The sequence below is a fragment of the Myzus persicae genome, unplaced genomic scaffold (assembly GCF_001856785.1).
Source record: "Myzus persicae strain clone G006 unplaced genomic scaffold, MPER_G0061.0, whole genome shotgun sequence".
NCBI classification, from domain to species: domain Eukaryota; kingdom Metazoa; phylum Arthropoda; class Insecta; order Hemiptera; family Aphididae; genus Myzus; species Myzus persicae.
The window spans coordinates 62792-82664 of record NW_019100991.1 but is presented as its reverse complement, the minus strand read 5'-3'; the positions used below and the strand labels follow the sequence as shown (position 1 = coordinate 82664).

The 19873-nt window shown below is 29.9% G+C and overlaps 1 protein-coding gene across 3 annotated transcripts in view; it reads left to right on the top strand.

Moving 5' to 3' along the window:
- Positions 1 to 254: 254 nt before the first annotated feature.
- Positions 255 to 19873, top strand: part of LOC111027183 (SPARC-related modular calcium-binding protein 2) — a 20909-nt gene continuing 1290 nt past the window's right edge. The window contains exons 1-9 of one of the 3 annotated variants that reach the window (XM_022305428.1): positions 255 to 728; positions 1678 to 1865; positions 8452 to 8620; positions 10762 to 10974; positions 11051 to 11083; positions 13619 to 13714; positions 15226 to 15465; positions 16334 to 16492; positions 16621 to 16701. In XM_022305428.1, coding sequence (XP_022161120.1) covers positions 1779 to 1865; positions 8452 to 8620; positions 10762 to 10974; positions 11051 to 11083; positions 13619 to 13714; positions 15226 to 15465; positions 16334 to 16492; positions 16621 to 16701 — 1078 coding nt within the window. In that variant the 5' untranslated portion in view covers positions 255 to 728; positions 1678 to 1778. Of the gene's footprint in view, positions 729 to 1677; positions 1866 to 8451; positions 8621 to 10761; positions 10975 to 11050; positions 11099 to 13618; positions 13715 to 15225; positions 15466 to 16333; positions 16493 to 16620; positions 16702 to 19873 lie in introns of all 3 variants that reach the window. The other 2 variants (XM_022305427.1, XM_022305429.1) reach the window with 2 other exon arrangements.

The following is a 19873-nucleotide window of genomic DNA, read 5'->3' as shown; positions in this document are numbered from 1 at the left end:
TATCGGCATGCACACAGGACCCCGACGAGACTCGTATTATTATTATTATTATTATTATTATTATTATTATATATACCTTTTTCATACCGTTCTGACCCGCCACCGACCCGTTCCGAATGAGTGGTGAGTATTATATATATTATTTTATTATCATTATTATATGTGTGTACGGTTCGTGTTGTGTGTGTGTGTGTGTGTGTGTGTGTGTGTGCGTGTATTGTGCGCGCGGTGGGTGTGTATATGTGCGCGCAGTTCGGCTCTTCTAGCTACGCGCGCCGTACGTGTCGTAAGAGTATGGTCCGACGGTCCGCCGAGTAAACCACGACACCGACACGAGGACGTACCTCTAATATTATTGCTTAAAATATAATATTATGTTATTTAATACCTATTAAGTTTTTTACTGTGCTGTTTACCGTATGATCGCGCAGCAATCGACCAGGATATTCGACTCGTATTTTATCCTGCTCCTGTCGTCGTCGTTGATATCTTTAAGCCATTATAATCATAATTTTTTTTGAATCGGTATTGATCGAGTATTAATCAAAAGCTTGTCGTTTTTCGTTTGCGGTTTTTTTTTTTAATATCGTTCGTCCCGTTTCTTTTTCCGCCGCGTCCGTTAGTTTGTTCTCAACGATGATAATGTGATACGACAAACTTCTGCGACTAGTTACACTTAAGGTATACTGTATACAGTTGAGCATCAAGACTATCGAAGATTTGCACAGGTACATTATAAATTATCATAATTATTTATTAATTAATGATACTTGCAATTTTTTTTTTTTTGAAGTTCGAGAAAACTCTTCTCTAATTTATTATAGTTTTAATATACACTAAATAAAAATAAAAAGACACTAAGTGAATTTTAACTGCTCATACGTGACTGGAGTTTCAAGCAACATTTAAAAAAGCAGTTGACAATACTGAATACATCCATGTATTATTATACTGACAGTAAAACTTATTAGGTAGTAGGTACTAATACATATATTGTATTAATATATTGCCCGTGTGAATTTTAATTTAAACAGAAATAACTTATTAATGAATATAATATATAGGTGTATAGTATTAAATATAGTTTAAAACTAAGCAATATAATATTGATTATATTACATCGAGTATCTCTTGTAACAAAATGTTTGTTACCTAATCGCGTATGTACTGCAATGCTATAATGCAGGTTATACCGACTAATCCGACGATTTTACTTAAAACTTTCAAACATTCATTTTCCTAGCTTTAAGACTCACAGCCAATCTTATGGTTAAGTCATAGACCAAAATAGACATCGTGAATGGTGTTGGTTATTTGTTCGACATGTTTGTATTGATCGTATCGCGAAGTGGTGAAAGTTTTGATGCCTCTTGATTACGATGACAATAATAATTATTAATTAAAAAAAGATATGGGTATAGAAAAAAACTAGGATATATCCTCCGGATGCTATATAATAAAGTATAAGTCTACAAGGCGCAGTACATAGGTACATAAATATGTACGATAGTCATCTAGATTTATTTTATGTCTATTGAAAACATCCCGAGATGAGAACGCGTTAAACGAGACCATAAATTTTATCGTTTTTTCCAATTATAATATAATAATTAAACGCATAACCTATGTCCTATTATACCTATACATTAATATTATATACATTTCTTCTGGTTACAGACATGCGCTCAAGGCGATTGATGCACACGTGCTACGGCTGCAGAAGTCGGTAGATCGAAGTATTGAACACCCCGGAGAAGAATGACACGTCAATTACCGTCATGAACTTTCATTCAGTCGCTGAGCTATTGCCATGGATGTTGTTGTTATTTTCCTCGACCGGCTTCGCGTCTACCGTCCCAAACAAGGTGAGACGCTCGATTTTATTCTTACTACAGCACTCATTACACTAAAACAAATTCGTTTAGCGACTAGCGTTAACCCAAAAACAATGTAGTATTATAAATTATAATATAAAATAGCAAGTCTTCAAAAAACGTAGAGTATAGTTATATTTGTAGTCAAACATCCAGATTCATAATGAGACTTTTCGATGTGTTGATACCCTATATTCGTTTAGCATAATTGCTATCACAATATTTTATACACTAAAAAAACAAATTTACCCAAATATCTATCTCACTTGGAGTTAATTATAATCAAAAGATTAGTAAATATATAATATCTCACTCCAAAGTTTTCAGTCCGGTTGTACATAAGATACAACACCCCCAGTTAAATGCTAGTATACATATTTTATAACTAGGTTAATTATTATCCACGTTTCGTCTTTATACTCGACTGTATAGTATTATTGTATTGAATGATTTTTGGAGAGAAAAAAAATATACCCTCGAGGATCTCGGTTCAGAGGCGGCACATTGTCTGGCACGTCTTGAAATAGTTTTTATGAGGTCGATTATTAGCTGGGCGTGTCTCAAACACCTTTTCATTTATAAGCCCTCGGGTGAAAAAAAACCATATACATGAGGTATGAGAAAAAAACATTGGTGCCGGCTAGTCTAGGGTTGACTTCACAATACTATCGGCACACCTGGCTCTGCAGAGCGAGTTGTTTATGGAAACCCATTATTTATTTGTATCGAGTGTTATGTACCTATACATACAAGTTATCGACAATCTTTCAAAATAATTGATGTCAATTAATTTGCGTTTTATAATAAATATAATATTTTATTGGCGGATATAGATTAAAAAAATAGAATATACATTTAAAATATAATCAAAAATTAATACAGTTTACAAATTACTATAGTAACTACTCAATAGTTAACCATACATCGTATATAACTAATTTATAAGTAGACACCTGTGGATTATGAAACTAATTCTGAAAAAAATAATACCTATAGGTGCATATTATACTCAGAAAATGACGTATTAATTATTAAAATTACAAAAAAACTAATGCATGTGAAATACAGGTCAATAACTGTTTAAATGCAAAATATAGGTATTATAATTATTTATCTCTATCCTCATTATTTATAATATTGTCTTCATTTTTAATATTGCAAACAATCGCACTTTCACAGATGATATACAATAGTATTAAATCAATATCGACTGTAATAATCGTAATAGTATAACCACTCTCAAAACTAATAAATAAAACCGAATGAGTTCAAAATATAATTAACAATTAGTTATTTTGTCTCCATTTCATGCTGGTTAATAGTCCTATATATTATAATATATGATTATAAATATGATGTAAAAATTCGCTCGAAGTACATGATATTTATATTAATATGGTACTTGGCCACTGGGGCAATAGCATATTACAGGGATGTTAATTTCCTTCTCTGGGACAGTTTACGGTAATACTCCTACTAATTTTTATAAAAATAATAAATATTCTTTTATGTACGTCTATTATTGTTTTATAAAATATCATGATAACAATTAAATGATAAATCAAAATCGTAAATACTTCACAAAGAGTACACTTCATTAAACTAACGATGTTGAGAGTAGACTTTTGATATTTTAAGTATTAAAAATTACAATTTTAAAGCGTTGTACATGTAATAAACATTAGGTATATAACTTGTAAGAATATGTAAGGAAATACAATTTGCATTCATCCCTACCTTAATAATCATTAGCAATCAAATTCAAATACTAGTGTGCACTCCAAAAAATCAGAAAAAATAGCCAATGGAGTGATGACTTATGACTATAATATCATATATAGACACAATTATAACTACGCGTTGAACTCACCACGCGCGCAAAAAAAAAACTTGCCTACATAAGATTTTGTCTTCGATAAAAATATTCTACATTTCTAAACAATAAATAGATAAGATATAAAATATACTCGAAAACCAGTTTTCGTCCGAATTCCTATACAATCGAATCCGTTTGCAGGATGTTATCGTTTTATATGTACAACGATTTTCCTGTGCCACACATACGTATTAGGTGGGTATCCAGGATCCCTCCCGTCCTTCCATGTAACGCACATATTATTATTATTTATTATCATTATATTATGAGTGTTCGAGTATACTTATGTTATATACATTTATTGAACGTCGCCGCCGTTCTTCCGTTAACCTTTTTGGTATAGCTGGTAGGTACATATTATATTATAATATTGTCTCCGCTATATGGACGTTGGCCACTGCATTATACGTGTGTGTTTAAAACGAAGACGAAATGCGGTGGCGAGTAAAATTACAATGGAAACCTTTGAAAACCTGTGTTGTCGTATGTATCACAAGCCATAACCTTGAAAAAAAAATTACAACCATACGCGCGTGCGCGCACACACACATTTATGTGATATTTATATATATATATTATACGTTTATAATATTATTGCTCTCGAAGAGATTATCCAAATCGGTCGAAGATGAAAAAAAGAACATGTAATAAATCTCTTATACATATAGGTATACGGTGTGTCAGTGTATCCAATTCGAATAGTGCATTTATATTTTATAAGTGGACCCAAATAAATCACCACCACAGAAGGAATAAACATCCGTTACGACTTAAGACAGTGAAGCTGTTGTATAGGCATCTAGTATTATTGCGACTTAATAAAAAAAAAACGATTCGTTTGTTGAATTTGAATCTATACTTACATATTTATATAGAGGTATGTATAAATTCAAATAATCAAATTATTGACTCCTCAAATCTACTGAAACAATCGTATTTTGCAATATACCTACGTAACCATACAATTATCATAGTAAAATTAATAAGTCCTTCAAGTAACATCATGGTTTTTAAATTATATATTTTAATATTAAGATTCATTTATTGATATAGGTATAATTCTTAATGGCCTCGGTTTGGCGTAAAATTACCTTTGGAGAATCATTACTTTTAGTACTGATAAAATGTAAATTTAAATATAATAATATAAATAATATTCTTTAATAAATGTATCTAAAATGTTTAAGTTAATTCATCAATTCTGGACATCATATTTTCAATGTGCTAATTCTCAAGTTTTAAGAGTTTCTTATCACGATAATAAATGATAATAAAACCCATACTGATCTGACACACAGCTGTTACGTCTGCCTGCAGTTTTAAATAAATATTCAGAGTTCTTTACGTTTGAAAAATGTTTTTTTACAGTTTTGCGAATAAAAATTAAGAATATACGTCTACGCTATATTTTTGTAGGTACAGTTGCACTTGTAAAATAAATACGATAAATATTAAAAATATTAAAACCAAGGTGTGTATACTGTGTCTCAACCCATGTATTGGATGAATCATGAATATACACAATTACAACATATATACGCACGTGTAAATAGGCGGTAGTAAGCTTCTGTATCGCAAACTTCATCATTTTATAGGTGAAATCGTGTGTGCAATTGCAGGTAGGTATACTATGCCAGACAAGTCTTACACTTTTCAGTTCTGACAGAAACACACCATAATACCCGCGCGCTAGTCCATGTAACATATATTGTCCGACTGTCCGTGTAGGTACCTATATATTTTTGCATTATATGTGTAAAGCTATAATACATATTTATTACTACACGTACCTTATATAAATATATGATATATAATGTAAAATCTGTATATTACATACCTACTACAGTTGCAGACGAGTGTTATAGTCGTGGACTCGTGGCGGCTATCCAATTAATATCATTTAGAGGAGACCGGTTGTCGTAAAATTATCATCTTATATAGAGTTATTAATAAAACACCTATACATTATTTATGAGAGAAAAAAAACACAGTGTTAAAACTGGTTTATTTTTCACAGTTCGCTGATCAGAGACAGCGTATAATATGTCGTGTAAGTAGCAGCCATAGTAATATATTGTAATACTGCAGTATTAAACGTAATAATTTAAACGTTCGTTTTATTCTTGTGATAAATCGACATTTGTTAGTTTAACGTATGCAACAAAAACGTCAAACACATTTTTTTTGTTACTAGTCAAAATTACTATCACCGTGCTATTTACGGGAAAAAAATAATCCAAGGGAATGTATTCAATTCTTCATTGGGTACCATTATTTCACTAAAAAATTAATATTTTTAAATAAAACTAATAGTTTTACAACTCCGAAGTCTTGCTCTTTACGTTTTATAATATAACTTTAACTATACTTACCTATAACCTAAACCTAAACTATCTGCTACATTTTCATTTGGTGCAAACGTAACATAATAATATCAATCTTTTATTATTTAAAACATCTTAATATTGTGTATTTGTGTTTAAGGAGTAATAATTAATAATATAGTACTGAATGGTATTGTTGATAAACTATTATATTATCAAAGTTTCCAATTACCTACACTAAAAGGTATGTGATTTAAAATAATTAAAGGATTTAGGGTAAGCATAATATTATTTTAAAAAACATAATAATATTAACCATAACGATCTTAAAATTGATAAGTGTGAACTTTACAACAACCTAAGCAATCTGTAAATTGTGTATTGTTGTGTCACGGCCAGTGGCCTAGTGATTTTGATGACATTCAAGTAATATTTTTAATTTTAATAATAATATTTAATCTATATCAAAATGACACAATAAGGTTATCAGATGAGACTGATAAGTGAATAAAAATTATGAATAGTTTACAGTTGAAAAAAAAAATTAAATATGAACATCATAATATTGCACATCATATTATGCACTTAGGTTTCATCTATACTACTACATACTGGTATGTTAAATATTATGTTAAAACAATACTCAATAGTGAATAGGTACCTAAACTCATATTCATATATGATCGTAATATATGCATAGGTACTTATGAATTAATTAGTTAGGAGTCTTTATATTATGAATATTGTACTTGTAGCTAATAGATTGAATTTATTGTATACAAAAGACGATGACCTCGGGAAATTAGTGAACAGATTCGTAAAAAGGTTTTCCCCGAAAATCCAATTTGCTCACAAAAAAAAGATCTTTTGAATTTAACAGCGAAACCAGTTTTTTCGTATATACATACAACTATAACGAGAGATGACGTCCAACCTACACTTATGCGTTCCAAGTCTTTTTCCGATTCCCGCTACAACGTCTGTGACGAGCCTGTGATGGCGCCAGCTAACCATATTAAAAAGCCGAAATGCATTTCGAATAATTTTTTTTCTACCCCGTCGTACTGTGCTCATCGTGCTCCTTGCGTGGTCGTGCGATGATAACTAGTTTTTTAAATCGTTTCTGAATACATTCGTCGTTATAATATCCGTAATCACAATCGTCGTCGTAAAAAAACAATTTTTTTTTCATCCACCAGTCTCTTGCAGTATTATATTATAATATTTAAGCACGCAAATAATATTATAATATGTATATTACACACCTATTGTATATTAATAATGTATAATATGATATAGCTAATACATAATAAATTAGAATAAAATGCGTACTTATTCCATTATACTCCATTACGGTAGAAAACTTGTAGTAAGTCGAGTGCATAAATAACGTCGTCTTTTATTTTTTATGTATAAATATTTTTATTGTATACATAGTATATACTAAATGATACCGTGCTCTTCGTTGGCCGTAAAAAATGCCACCACCTTAATAATAACCACCATACAATTACTCAATTATAGTTACCTAAATTAATACAATATCGATAGCCATGTTCGTCATAGACAACATTTTCAAATTATTTTCTATTTTTTAAATTATTTTATTTTACTGGACAAATGGTGCCGCTAGCTTATTTTTGTGTTATATCTCAATATTTTTTGGACAAAAGTTGGGTCCATGCTTTAAACCTACTCCGTGAACTATTCAATCATTAAAAAAAAAACAGTGTGACTAATGACAATCAAATGAGTGGTTCCAGAGAACAAGGGTGACAACATTTCCATTTTCACATTCATATGATATACATACTTAGATAAATACCTAGATTATAATAGTAGCTTTGTAATGCAATGTGTTACATTGGCTACCACTTAAATAAACAAAAAAATACTATTTTTTTGTGGGCTGAAAAAAAATTTGTGAGCTACCCTGTAGTTACTTATGGAACTGAAATTAAGTCTTAAACTTATTCCACGATGTGCTCTTTCATTTCAAAAAAAAAAAAATGATGATGATAATCCGATGAGTACTTTTAGAGAACATGCTTGACAAAATTTCCAAATTCACATTTTATATTTATATAAAGATAGATTATAGATATATAGTTATATAGATGAATAGATATTGTATAGACGTATAGATGTACAGATATATAGATCTATTATAATAATATAAATTATTTTACTCTCCTGCATTGTATTGAAAAAAATCGTATCAGGTCAATAATTATATAATATGTAAACATATTTGGTTTACACTGGATAATACATATTACACATATACACACACACACACACACACACACACACACACACACAGTTAATTAGTTTTATATATTATATATATATACGTGTGCACTTTTTGTGCCTGCAGGAGTTCGATTGCAAAGGCCGAGTAGAACGGTGCGAGAGGAAGAAGGCCGCCACCAGGAGACCAGTGTGTGGCACCGACAACATTAGTTACCCCAGTAGATGTGCCTTGCTGAGGGTCCGATGCTTTAACGACTCGCTGTTGCGTGTCAAGCACCGGGGACGATGCAAAGGTAATTTCTAACATAGTTTAATGTAATAATAGTATAATGCATGCCTGATGTAACCGGCACTTGATGATGCTTTTCCCATATCGTAATAATGTATTTCATTGGAATATTTTAGTATAATAAATAATAATAATCGAGGGATCGATTTGTTGTGTGCCAAAAAATTGTGTCTTATTAAATGTCATATAAATAAACTATTCATACAATCATATATACGGTTCAATCAAATATCAATATCGATTGTAATTAATAGCATTGTACTAAAATTCTAAAGATTAATAAACGTACCAATAATGTAAGTAGGTTCTTGTTTTAATATTTGAAATATAATATTTGTGAATAAGAAGAGTATACCGAATAACCACAAAACGTTTGTTTAACATACATTTTTTAATTACCTATTTTATACTGTACACAATATTCGTATAAACATCAAAAAGTTTCATTGGTCGTTTTTAATGGTATACTACTAAAAAGTTGGAGGTAAAAAAGTCCTAGACAAAAAAGTTCGTGGTGAAAAAGTCCGGCACATATAATTAGGTAAAAGGATGAAGTGGTGCACAACCAAACTACCAATAAGTATTTTCATAAATTATAACTGAATGATTTACCTGATAAGACTAATTAATAAAAACAATCTTGTAGGTATCAATTTCGGCAAAATGTATCGGTTGAATATATTATTTTAAATATTGTTATACATGCATAATATATAAAGTATTTTTTTTTTAAATAGGTATATTATTTTTTTAACGATAGTTAATTAAACTGATAAGTCTTATTATTAGATAAACATTATAATAAAATTGTTAATTTTTTTTTAAAGATTGTTATACATATATTATATAAACACAGCCACACCGGAATTCTTTTAGTTAAGTTATAATAGTTAATACTTAATTAAACTGAGAAATCATTTTAATATATTATGTATAATATGATGGTAATGATACTAAATACATAATTATAATTATTGAATTTGTTTTTAAATTAATTATTTTAAATATTGTTATATATATTTTATACCGGACTTTGTACGCCTCGGACTTTTTTACCCGAACTAGGAATTTATTACCGCGATTCGTTTTTAATACATACCTTCACACTAAAAAAAAACCTAACTTTAAGTGCCTGTATATAGGTAGTAATCTGGTGTTACAGACACAAGTATTTAGCGTTAATAAATCGTATTAACCATTGATTGATTAATTGAATAATCATGTAATTTTTAAATTGGTGCCTTATAAATTATTCCACATAAAATATTTTCTTATATTTACGATGAGGTAATCTATTTTACAAGCCCTTTTACAATTATCTACCCAATCTCCAATCCTAATCCACTTGTCAAAAATCTTACATGAGAGTCATCAATCCTTACAACTCCTGGTAGTACTCTACTACTTCAAGAAGTCTAAATATAAATATTGTCGTAGTATGTAAGTATGCAAGTATGCTAGAAATTAGAATACAGATGCACAATACGTCAATACTAGATGTAAATACCAATATACTAAAAAAATTTATTTAATTTATAGGTTTCATGAATGGGGGTAGCTCCACTTTCCAACATCTGTCCTTGACTTGTTTATACAATATTATGTTTTAATATGTAATTCATCTTAAAATAAACTTATTAATATAATATATCCTGTATATCATATGTATCTAACCCGTATCCCATTTTCTTATTTGTACACTTATGTTCTTGTATATAGATTGTATATTTTTTGTAAAATGGTCCAAATACCTATACTAAGATAGTTATGTATTACTAGGACTAAGCACAGCAGAGTTACTTACCTGTTTTTTTATATGGATTAAGTAAACCGTTCTTAGCTCTTTTATATTAAAATATAAAAAAATTTAAGTTGCTAGGTACTATTTTACTCTAGAGTATAGATAAGATTATAGTTTTTATTGCATGCAGCGGCATTAGTTGTAAATAAGTAATATTATTACCTATATTTTACTTGCTTAATTATATCGCCATTATAATATGTAGGTAGTTAATTTTAGATTTAATCTGATGTTTTAGAACTCAACAAATCAAATTGTCACCAGATTAGATGTGTACCTATCAATACGAAAATTAAAATAAATTGTATGCATTAAAATGTAAAACTATTGATTGTATAATATAGAAAAGCAGCCCTGTTGGGTGGATCAAACGACTAAATCAGGTGATCCAACTAGAACACCAGACTCGTATATGCCCAGGTGCAAAGCGGACGGCACATACTTCCGGATTCAATGCCATAAAAAGGAAGGATATTGTTGGTGTGTAACACCTGCAGGAAAAGTGGTGTCCAACACCATTGTTCGAGGACAAAAGCCCAAGTGTGATAACGGCAGAGGTTAGTTTAAATTATATTTTAGGAATGCTTACGCCTGTTTTGTCAAACTCTATTATGTAGTATTGTGTTTTGATAGGCAAATGGCGTAGAGGTTCTTTGCAGAAAGGAGGTAATCCCAGAAGAGGTAAACAAATTTACAATACATAGTTAGAGTAGGTATAACTGTTTAAAATATTGAAGTAAAATATATAAGTATTACTATAATGTAACATATTTTATAAAATAATATCTTGAGTAATAATGTAAATTATAATATGACTAAATCGAAATAAAACATACAGAGTTAATAATTTTATAGATTCCGAGAGAAGCAATTTACAACGATGTGTTTTTTTTTTTATGTGTCGGTCATCACTTTTTGATCCAGTCAAAATGTTTCGATTTTCTAAATCAGTATCTTTTTTTATAGGAAAGCGAATTTAGTTCATAGTTAATTTGGGGGTCAAAAGTAAAATTTTCTAAGATGAAAGCAAGAAGAAAATTAAGAAGAAAAGGGGACTTTCACGCAAAATTGGTTTTTAACAAAATCATCAACAATTTTGTTTCATTATGGTTACATGAAAAACAAATAATCGCATAGACACTTTCAATGTCCACTAAAACCCTAAATGACCATTTCAAGATACATTTTTCAGATATGTTTCAGATTCTTTTTGAACAATTTTTAAATAGTTGAAATTTTTAAGTTTTTTTTTTTACATATCAAGAAAAATTTCCATAGTTCATAATATTTGAAAATTGAATACAAAGTTCCTCACAAGTTTTTAAAAGAGCAATTTAAAATATTAAAGATACATAAGTATGTCTTTTTTTATAAACATTTTAAGTTCAAATTTGAACGAAATTTGGTATTTAAATGAAAAATAACGTTGTTAGTTATTTCATTGGTATTCAAAAACATTATTCGGGGGCTCATAAAATTATAAATTGTACAATAGGTATGCTATAATATTTTCATAATAACTGTAATATCAAAAAACATATCCTGAAATATACTTGACATTCCTAGTGTCAGCCTCCTGTCCGTCTCCCCTTAGAATCGTTTTTAGTATAGGTATCATTGAATTCAAAATTAACACATCCATTGCGGTGACCCACTCGACACCTACAACGGAACAGTAAAACGAGCACTTACCTATTTTTCCCACGAATTGCATACCAAGTCAGGTAAATGCACCTACCTTTTTGAATGAATTGCGTCCGGTATGTAATTTGTGTCACTTTTTCACCTACAGTAAATATTCATTAGTAGATCCTAAAGTAACTCAAAAAAGATTGAAAAGTAAAATTTACATCTGATAAATACTTCATAATTGTATGTACCTACTCTATAAATCAAGTATAATATCATAATATTATTCACAATTCCATGTAAATTTTATCTTTATATATGACTACTGAGGACTACTTATAAATAACAGTCAATTAAAATGTATAAAATAAATACCGACACTAAGATGAAATCATATTATACTATAGTTACTTATTCTTTGGGAAGTTCGTATTCTCCATAAAATGTTTATTGAACACACAAACCGCAGCAGACCATACACAGTATAATATTTAAAATGTCAGCCTGCGAGCCTATAATATTACTAAGTAGGTATAGTTTGTTATATTATTTAACGAATCATGATTGTAGTAGTTTATTTTAGTGTTGGGGCATTGAGTATTACTGCATTAGTGATGCAGTAAGTTAAAGTCATTTTTGCAAAAAAATTTCATTTAAAATGTCATTGTATGAATAAAATAACATAAAAATATTTTCTAAAAGTTTCATAATAAACCGATTCATAACTAAATAATATTTTAAAATTACAATAAAATAATAAAATACGTTATTCCGTTAATATGTATAATATCGTCCAATATTGAACTTAAAATTAATGTAAAATATAACTGTGTTTATTTATTTTTAGATTTGATGGTAGTATAAACTATTTATGAGAATCCTTGTTCTATGTTTTCAATCCTTAGCTATATAATTTGAACATACTCGTATTTTTATAATTTTACTTTATTGATTTTTAAATTTATAAATTTACTTTAAAAATAAATGCTTACGTATTTCATATTGACATGTCATTTTTACGAATTTAACTGACTCTCAAGAGGTACTATATAATTTAGATATTTATAATCGTATAATTTATTTCAAAAATACGATATAAATTGTAAACATGTACGTTGAAAAAGACAGGGACATTATAATATTTTAATATAAGTTAGTAAAATGGAGTAAGGTGAACTGAGCTGACTGTGGACTTCATCAGCTCAATTTCAAGCTAAATATTCTAGGAAAATCATTTAATTGTCATAAAGTGTTGTGCATACCTACCTTATTCCCCTTTAAAAAATCACACGCTCTTGAACCTTCAATTCTTCATAAATGAGTTTTATATAATTTTACTAGCTGTATATATTACTATATTAGGTAACCATAAACCATTAAACTATGTATTTAATGTGAGGTAAGCATACACGATGAATATCGGTCTAGCGTCCAAAACCTCTGAAAGTGTCTAATTTAAGCACTCCAGACGTTCAATTATAGAGTATAGGTATTAGTCATTAGGTAGGTATACAATATACACATAATATAAACTTATCAATTATTAAAGACAAATGGTCACTGTGTTTTTAGAATGCAGTAAAAACGATAAAACAATATTTGTCAATAATTTAATCAGAATATTCAAAACGGAGTACAATCGAGAACAATACGCAGCACTATTAAATGGTAATGTAATCAAAGATATATTATGCCTATTATATTCCTTTTTTTGTAGATATATCATATGTATGCAAAATATTTTGATTTTGTTAGGGTTTTAACTATCAATATTTACTGATATTTTAGTTATTAGGTACCACATATCATTCAACTGAATACATGAAATATATAAATATACGTTGGTAAACTATTAGAGAGCAAATATGTATATGTACCCACGACCCTTCTATAAAGAACAATTTAAATAGAGAACAGCAAATATTTAGGTACTGCTCTCAATTCTCATTATGTCTATAACATTTTTGCTTACCAAAAAGTTTACTTCATTACTTGTTTGTGTTTATTGATGTATAATAATATTAAAACTAAATAGGAACCTACATATTATTTGTTAAGTATAACCACAAACTTAATAATTGCCTAAAATATCTGTGGGTTGATTTCATGAAAAATAAAATTAAAAAAATTTGGCATTCGTCAATTGCGGTATTCAAAATTAGATGTATTTTTTACTATGTAGGGATACTACCTATATATTCATCATATTATAATTAGAACCGATGCTTATATAACATGAAGTTTTATAAATATTGGGTAGGTAGTAGGTACTAGCAGTCCCACCCGACGTTGCCATTGTCCAAGATTTGTTTTTTTATATAAATTTATCTGTAAAAAATTTAGGTATATGCCATATTTCTATTTTCTACATAATATTATAATAGCAACATAATATGTAACCAATGTTAACAACACAACTTAACAAATAAAATATTTTTCTATTTTTCTTTAAAAATGTGTACCTATGTATAAGCTACCCTTTAGTTATCTTTAGGGGTTGATCAAATAACACGAAACACCCCCAAGTTTCTAACCTAACCTCAGTTCACGGGTAAATCGGCATCAGCGTAACTCACTTTGTGAACTAATTCAACTGAGATCAATATTTATCGTATATAATAATTATATTAAATATAGATGTGTTAACATTTATTTTTAATTTAAATTTTTTCGGTGGGTTTTTTTTCCATGGGCTTCTTTTTCGTGGGCATTTTTTCCGCGATTCGCTACAAACATACATAATATTCAACTCACATATTTGTTTTTAGACATAATTTCTTTATTCGAGGCCATAATATGTTGATGCATCCATTTATATACGAAATAACACTAAATTCTACTAATTTTTTCTAATATAGGTAATTTATTATCTATAAGATGTAACCAATGACGATCATTTATAAACAAAAAAATGATCCTGTAAAAATACGACCACTCGAAACCTGACATTTTTTCTTTATGTTTGGTTCCTAAGGGTCGTGAGTGATGTTAAACCTTTCTCAAGAATTTTTCAAATTCGACTGGTAGTCCTAAAGATTAGAACATCCAAACCAACTAACTCTTCAACTTTATAATTAGTATAGATAGATTAATTATTTTATTGAAAAACTACTTTTATTCCTATAAGTAATAATAGAATTGAAATAATGATCTATATTTATATAATATTATGCATGTAGGTGACCGTTCGCTGTTGGACCCAATCACGTTAGACAAACGAGTCACTGAATGGAAATTCAGTACATTGGATTCGGACAAAAACGGAAGCCTCACTAAAATAGAATACAGAGACCTAAAGAGACTGGTTCGCAAAGTGGTCAGACCTAAGAGATGCTCCAGGGCGTTTATCCGCACGTGTGACGCGGACCATAACAGCGTAGTGTCGAAAATCGAATGGACGAATTGTTTATCGATTGAAGGTAAGCCATTGTCGATGGACAACATGTCATATGTATTTATACAATTATACTTCTCATATTTGTTCCCTCAGTTAACTTTTTCTTATTGATATTTTTAACTATGAATTTTTATATTCATTCCTTCATTTAAAAAGACAAAAAATATATATTACGTAGCCATACGTATAAGTAGATACCAACTTATGTAGTCAATTTAGTACCTACTTAAGTAGAATTTTATTTATTTAAACTAAAATAAAAATGTTTAAATATTTGTTTTCGTGTTGATTGAAAATCTGAGATCGGATCCAATTCATATTTAAGTACCTACCCAGATATATAACTAATTAATGTTAATTAATAACTTAATTTTTAGAATAGTTTTATAAGTTTTAAGACTTTGGAACATTTGAAATAGTAAAATGCATGATATCCATTTACAATATTTAGTTATAATATATTAAAAAAATTAAAACTTACATATTCACCATGTATAATATAGGTGATAATTAAAAAATTAATTAACTTATTTTTAAGTGTAAGATTAAAGTTAATATTTAACTCCCTATTAACTTTTAACTTTTTGAGATAAATAGGTATACCCTTATAACAAAAAAATGATTTACTAATTGAGTTTAATTAGCTGAGAAATGAAAAATATACTAAAAATTGAGTCCTAGGATTATTTTGAACTAAGCATAAACCCAACTACTTGACTACGTGATATTGTTCATATAATTTTTATTATTTTAATAACACGAAATCTATCTACCTATAACCTATATCAGCTGTATAGTACAAGTTACCTGTTGGAACTTGAACTGTGTAAATATACTTATATATTATTATAACCTGACCTATACTATAATGTATATGTTATAATTATCAGAAACATTAGACATAAAGTCATCGACAACCCCGACTACGACGACCACCACCACCACCACCACTACAACTACCACCACGACGACCGAAATTCCACCGCCGGACGACTACGAAGACAAAGACGACGGAGGAATCGGTCTCGAGGAAGCCGATCCCGAAGACAGTAAGTACAAATACGATATACCTACCTGCCTAGTACCCACATACCTACATATTACTGTGTACATATTACATATGTATTTTCATATAAAATACGATGAGATAATAATAAAATACTTTTTGTATTCGCAGTACTACAAGAAAGCGTAGCTACGCTTAGTGGTACTCTTCCGGGTTTAATGGCCGAAGGCGACCAAGAGGAAGAGACCGAAGGTATTTTTGTTCATTGATATACAATTATTATTAAAACGGTAAAACGAAAAGTATATAACATATCTGCTATATTATTATACAATATACAGAATATGCCTTCTCTATACATAGATACTTACCTGGCTACCTACGTACAATATGATAAGTATTTAAATATAAATTATCAACAGTTGATCACATTTAACACAGTACTTTATAATATCAGCTATACTTTGTTGCCTGAGATTCCAGAATGGTCTGGGACCCACAAAAAATCGATTATTATATCATGTGAATACAATTCGAAAATATATTATCAAGAATAAGAGGAAATGAGGCTGTAGAGATCGAGATAAAATTAATAGCGCTAAGAGAGATTGGGAATCCGAGACTATCAAGCATTTTGTAATTTTTAAAGGTTTGATGTACTCAAGCGCTGTCGTAATCGCATAGCACTCTGCCGTAAAGCAAGTAGCTGATCTCCTCGCTACATCCACCAAATATAGTTTAAAACCTTCGGTTAGAAAAATCGAGTCTCCAGATCTTTTATAAATATTCTACAAACGAATTACAAACAATGAAACACGCTTGGCAGGATAGGTGGTCATCAGAAGTACCTGATTTTTCTAGGTGTTACAGATCCATAACTCCCACAACCCCACGGCATCCATAGACCATAGTTCGTTATGCAGTCCCTAGACAGGTCCCACATCGTCCGTTTTATCAGGCTCAGGTTTGGGCACAATTTACTCTCCCGAATGTCTTTCGCCTTGGCTTAAATGACTCTCTTCCGTGAACTCGTCATGCAGAGGAAACAATTTGCGACTTCTCTCACATTTTCGCCAATTGCTTATTGGTTAGGTCAAAAAGCATGAAAATGTAATACAATACTCTTGATAACTCTTTACAATAGCAGTTGAAAAATATTAAAAATACATAGGCACGATTTTTTTTATAAGCATTTAAAGTTCAAATTTTGACAATATATTTTATCAAGTTGAAAATTGAAAATGATTTTGTAGTTAAAAATGTATAAAATGTTCAATTTTTATAGCTAAGGATTGAAAATTAAAAACAAGGTTCCACTTAAGCAGTTTTTCCATAATTAATAAATCTAAAAAATATATGGATACAGTTATTTTTACAGACATTTTAAGTTCAAAGTTGGACAAAATTGCATATTTACACAAAGAATAACGGTTATCATTTTGTTGTAATTCGATTCCAAAACAGCCCAAGTTTACATAGGTATACTTAATACTTTTCTAGCATCACTGAAAATGTAAGAATAATATTTATTCAACTTACCAGCTACCATATTAATAATAAGTAGTAACGATATAAAATATCCTAGACTGACATACCGTCTTCGCTCAGAATCGTTTTTCGTATACAATGATATGATATCATTGAATTCAAATTTAATACCATCCATTACAGCGACCTCCTAGACACCTATTGCACAGCAGAGCGACATCCACCTACCCGTTTTTTTAATATTTATATTAGCACATTTTGTATTGGCACTTGGCAAATTTTTGTTTTTTGTCCGGGGGATTTTGTCCTGTCCGAGGGGAAACATCCGCTGTAACGGCGGCGAAAAAGCACGAGAGGAAACGTTCTAGATTCGCTATGAAGAATTTTGATTAGATTTTTAAGTATTTTAACGACTTAAGAATGATGGTAAAATCACAATTTGCACAATTATCGAGTTACCTTATTTCCCAAACACACATTAAATTAGGATATTAAAATAACTTTATGATAATAAAATAGGTAAGCTATAATAAGGAGTTTAATGTTATGCAATTATCTTCAGAATTCAGGTGGACAGTAGCCTAATGAGTTCATTGTTACTTTGCCTGTTAAAGCAACACGACTATATTAAAATGGCGCCCTTCGGCTGACGGCTCCAGTCGTGATACTCGAGGTCCTCCTTAATTTTTTGCCCGAAGGTAAATTGACCCATTCAGGAGGAAATGTCCAACGAACCTGTTGGGAAAGGCCCAGGGGGTGGGGGGAGTCCTATATTCAATAAATTCAAAGAACAGCTTAGTTAATATTATGCTTAGGTACATTAAGTGGTCCGCGAAAAACACTACGGGCCATGACTGCCGCGTCAGTGATAAGATTTTAGTATTATTATTTATTAGATATTACTAGTAAAGATGGTACCAATCTTAGTTGATGCATTTGACGGTACAGATGTACAATCAAACAATCACTAACAATAATATTAATATTGTTATTATTGTAAAATAATTGAATAATGTATACGTTAGGAATCTAACACCCGTGTAAAAACGATTCAACAGCCTTCCAAAATGTTTGGAAACATTTACTTAAGACGTATCATAGCTACCTTTTTTTTAAATTTTAATTAATCACGCTGTAGGCACTCACATTATTGCACACTACAGACATTGTTACGTTATCTACCTCAGCGCGACTAAGATAAATTTATTGCATGCAGGAAGCCTGGAGCCCTGGAAGCATACCATTAACATTAATGTATAAAGCAGGACTTACAGAAAGTCCACACAATACAATACCGCTGCTCTTTATCATGACTCATGAGTAAAAGCGGTGTATTCCTAACGCTAAATTTTGATCGTTGTCCCTAAAACATTTTATCTAAATAATGAGAATCTTCCCCCCCCCCATTCCTTTTCGCTCCCGATACAGCGGACACCTCCCCCCCTCGAACAGGACAAAATCCCCCCCGGACAAAAAACAAAAATTTGCCAAATGCCAATACAAAATTCACTAATATAAATATTAAAAATATTTAACACTATACAAGTACAAACTATAAATACTTATATAAATGTTATATAATTAAATAATACAAGTAAAACATAACGTAACTTATTTATTCTGATAATATAGCTCATAGAAATTAAAAAATTTGAAATATCATAATTTGAAAAACTTTCACATAATTTTTGCAACGGCTGTCTTCTTCATCTAAATTATTACGAAAAACTACTACTCTATAATTTAAAATGTCTATTGATACATTTGAGTTACTCATTTGTAGAGCTTCAATAAAAACGTGAATGATGGTAGTCAATAGATATGATGATTGTATACTTCAGGTGAAACCAAAGAACCTTTTTTCCAACCTATTATATTTATCAGTTTCATGTGTAAAAAAATATATATATTGATTGGGAGATGTCTCTATCCGGGG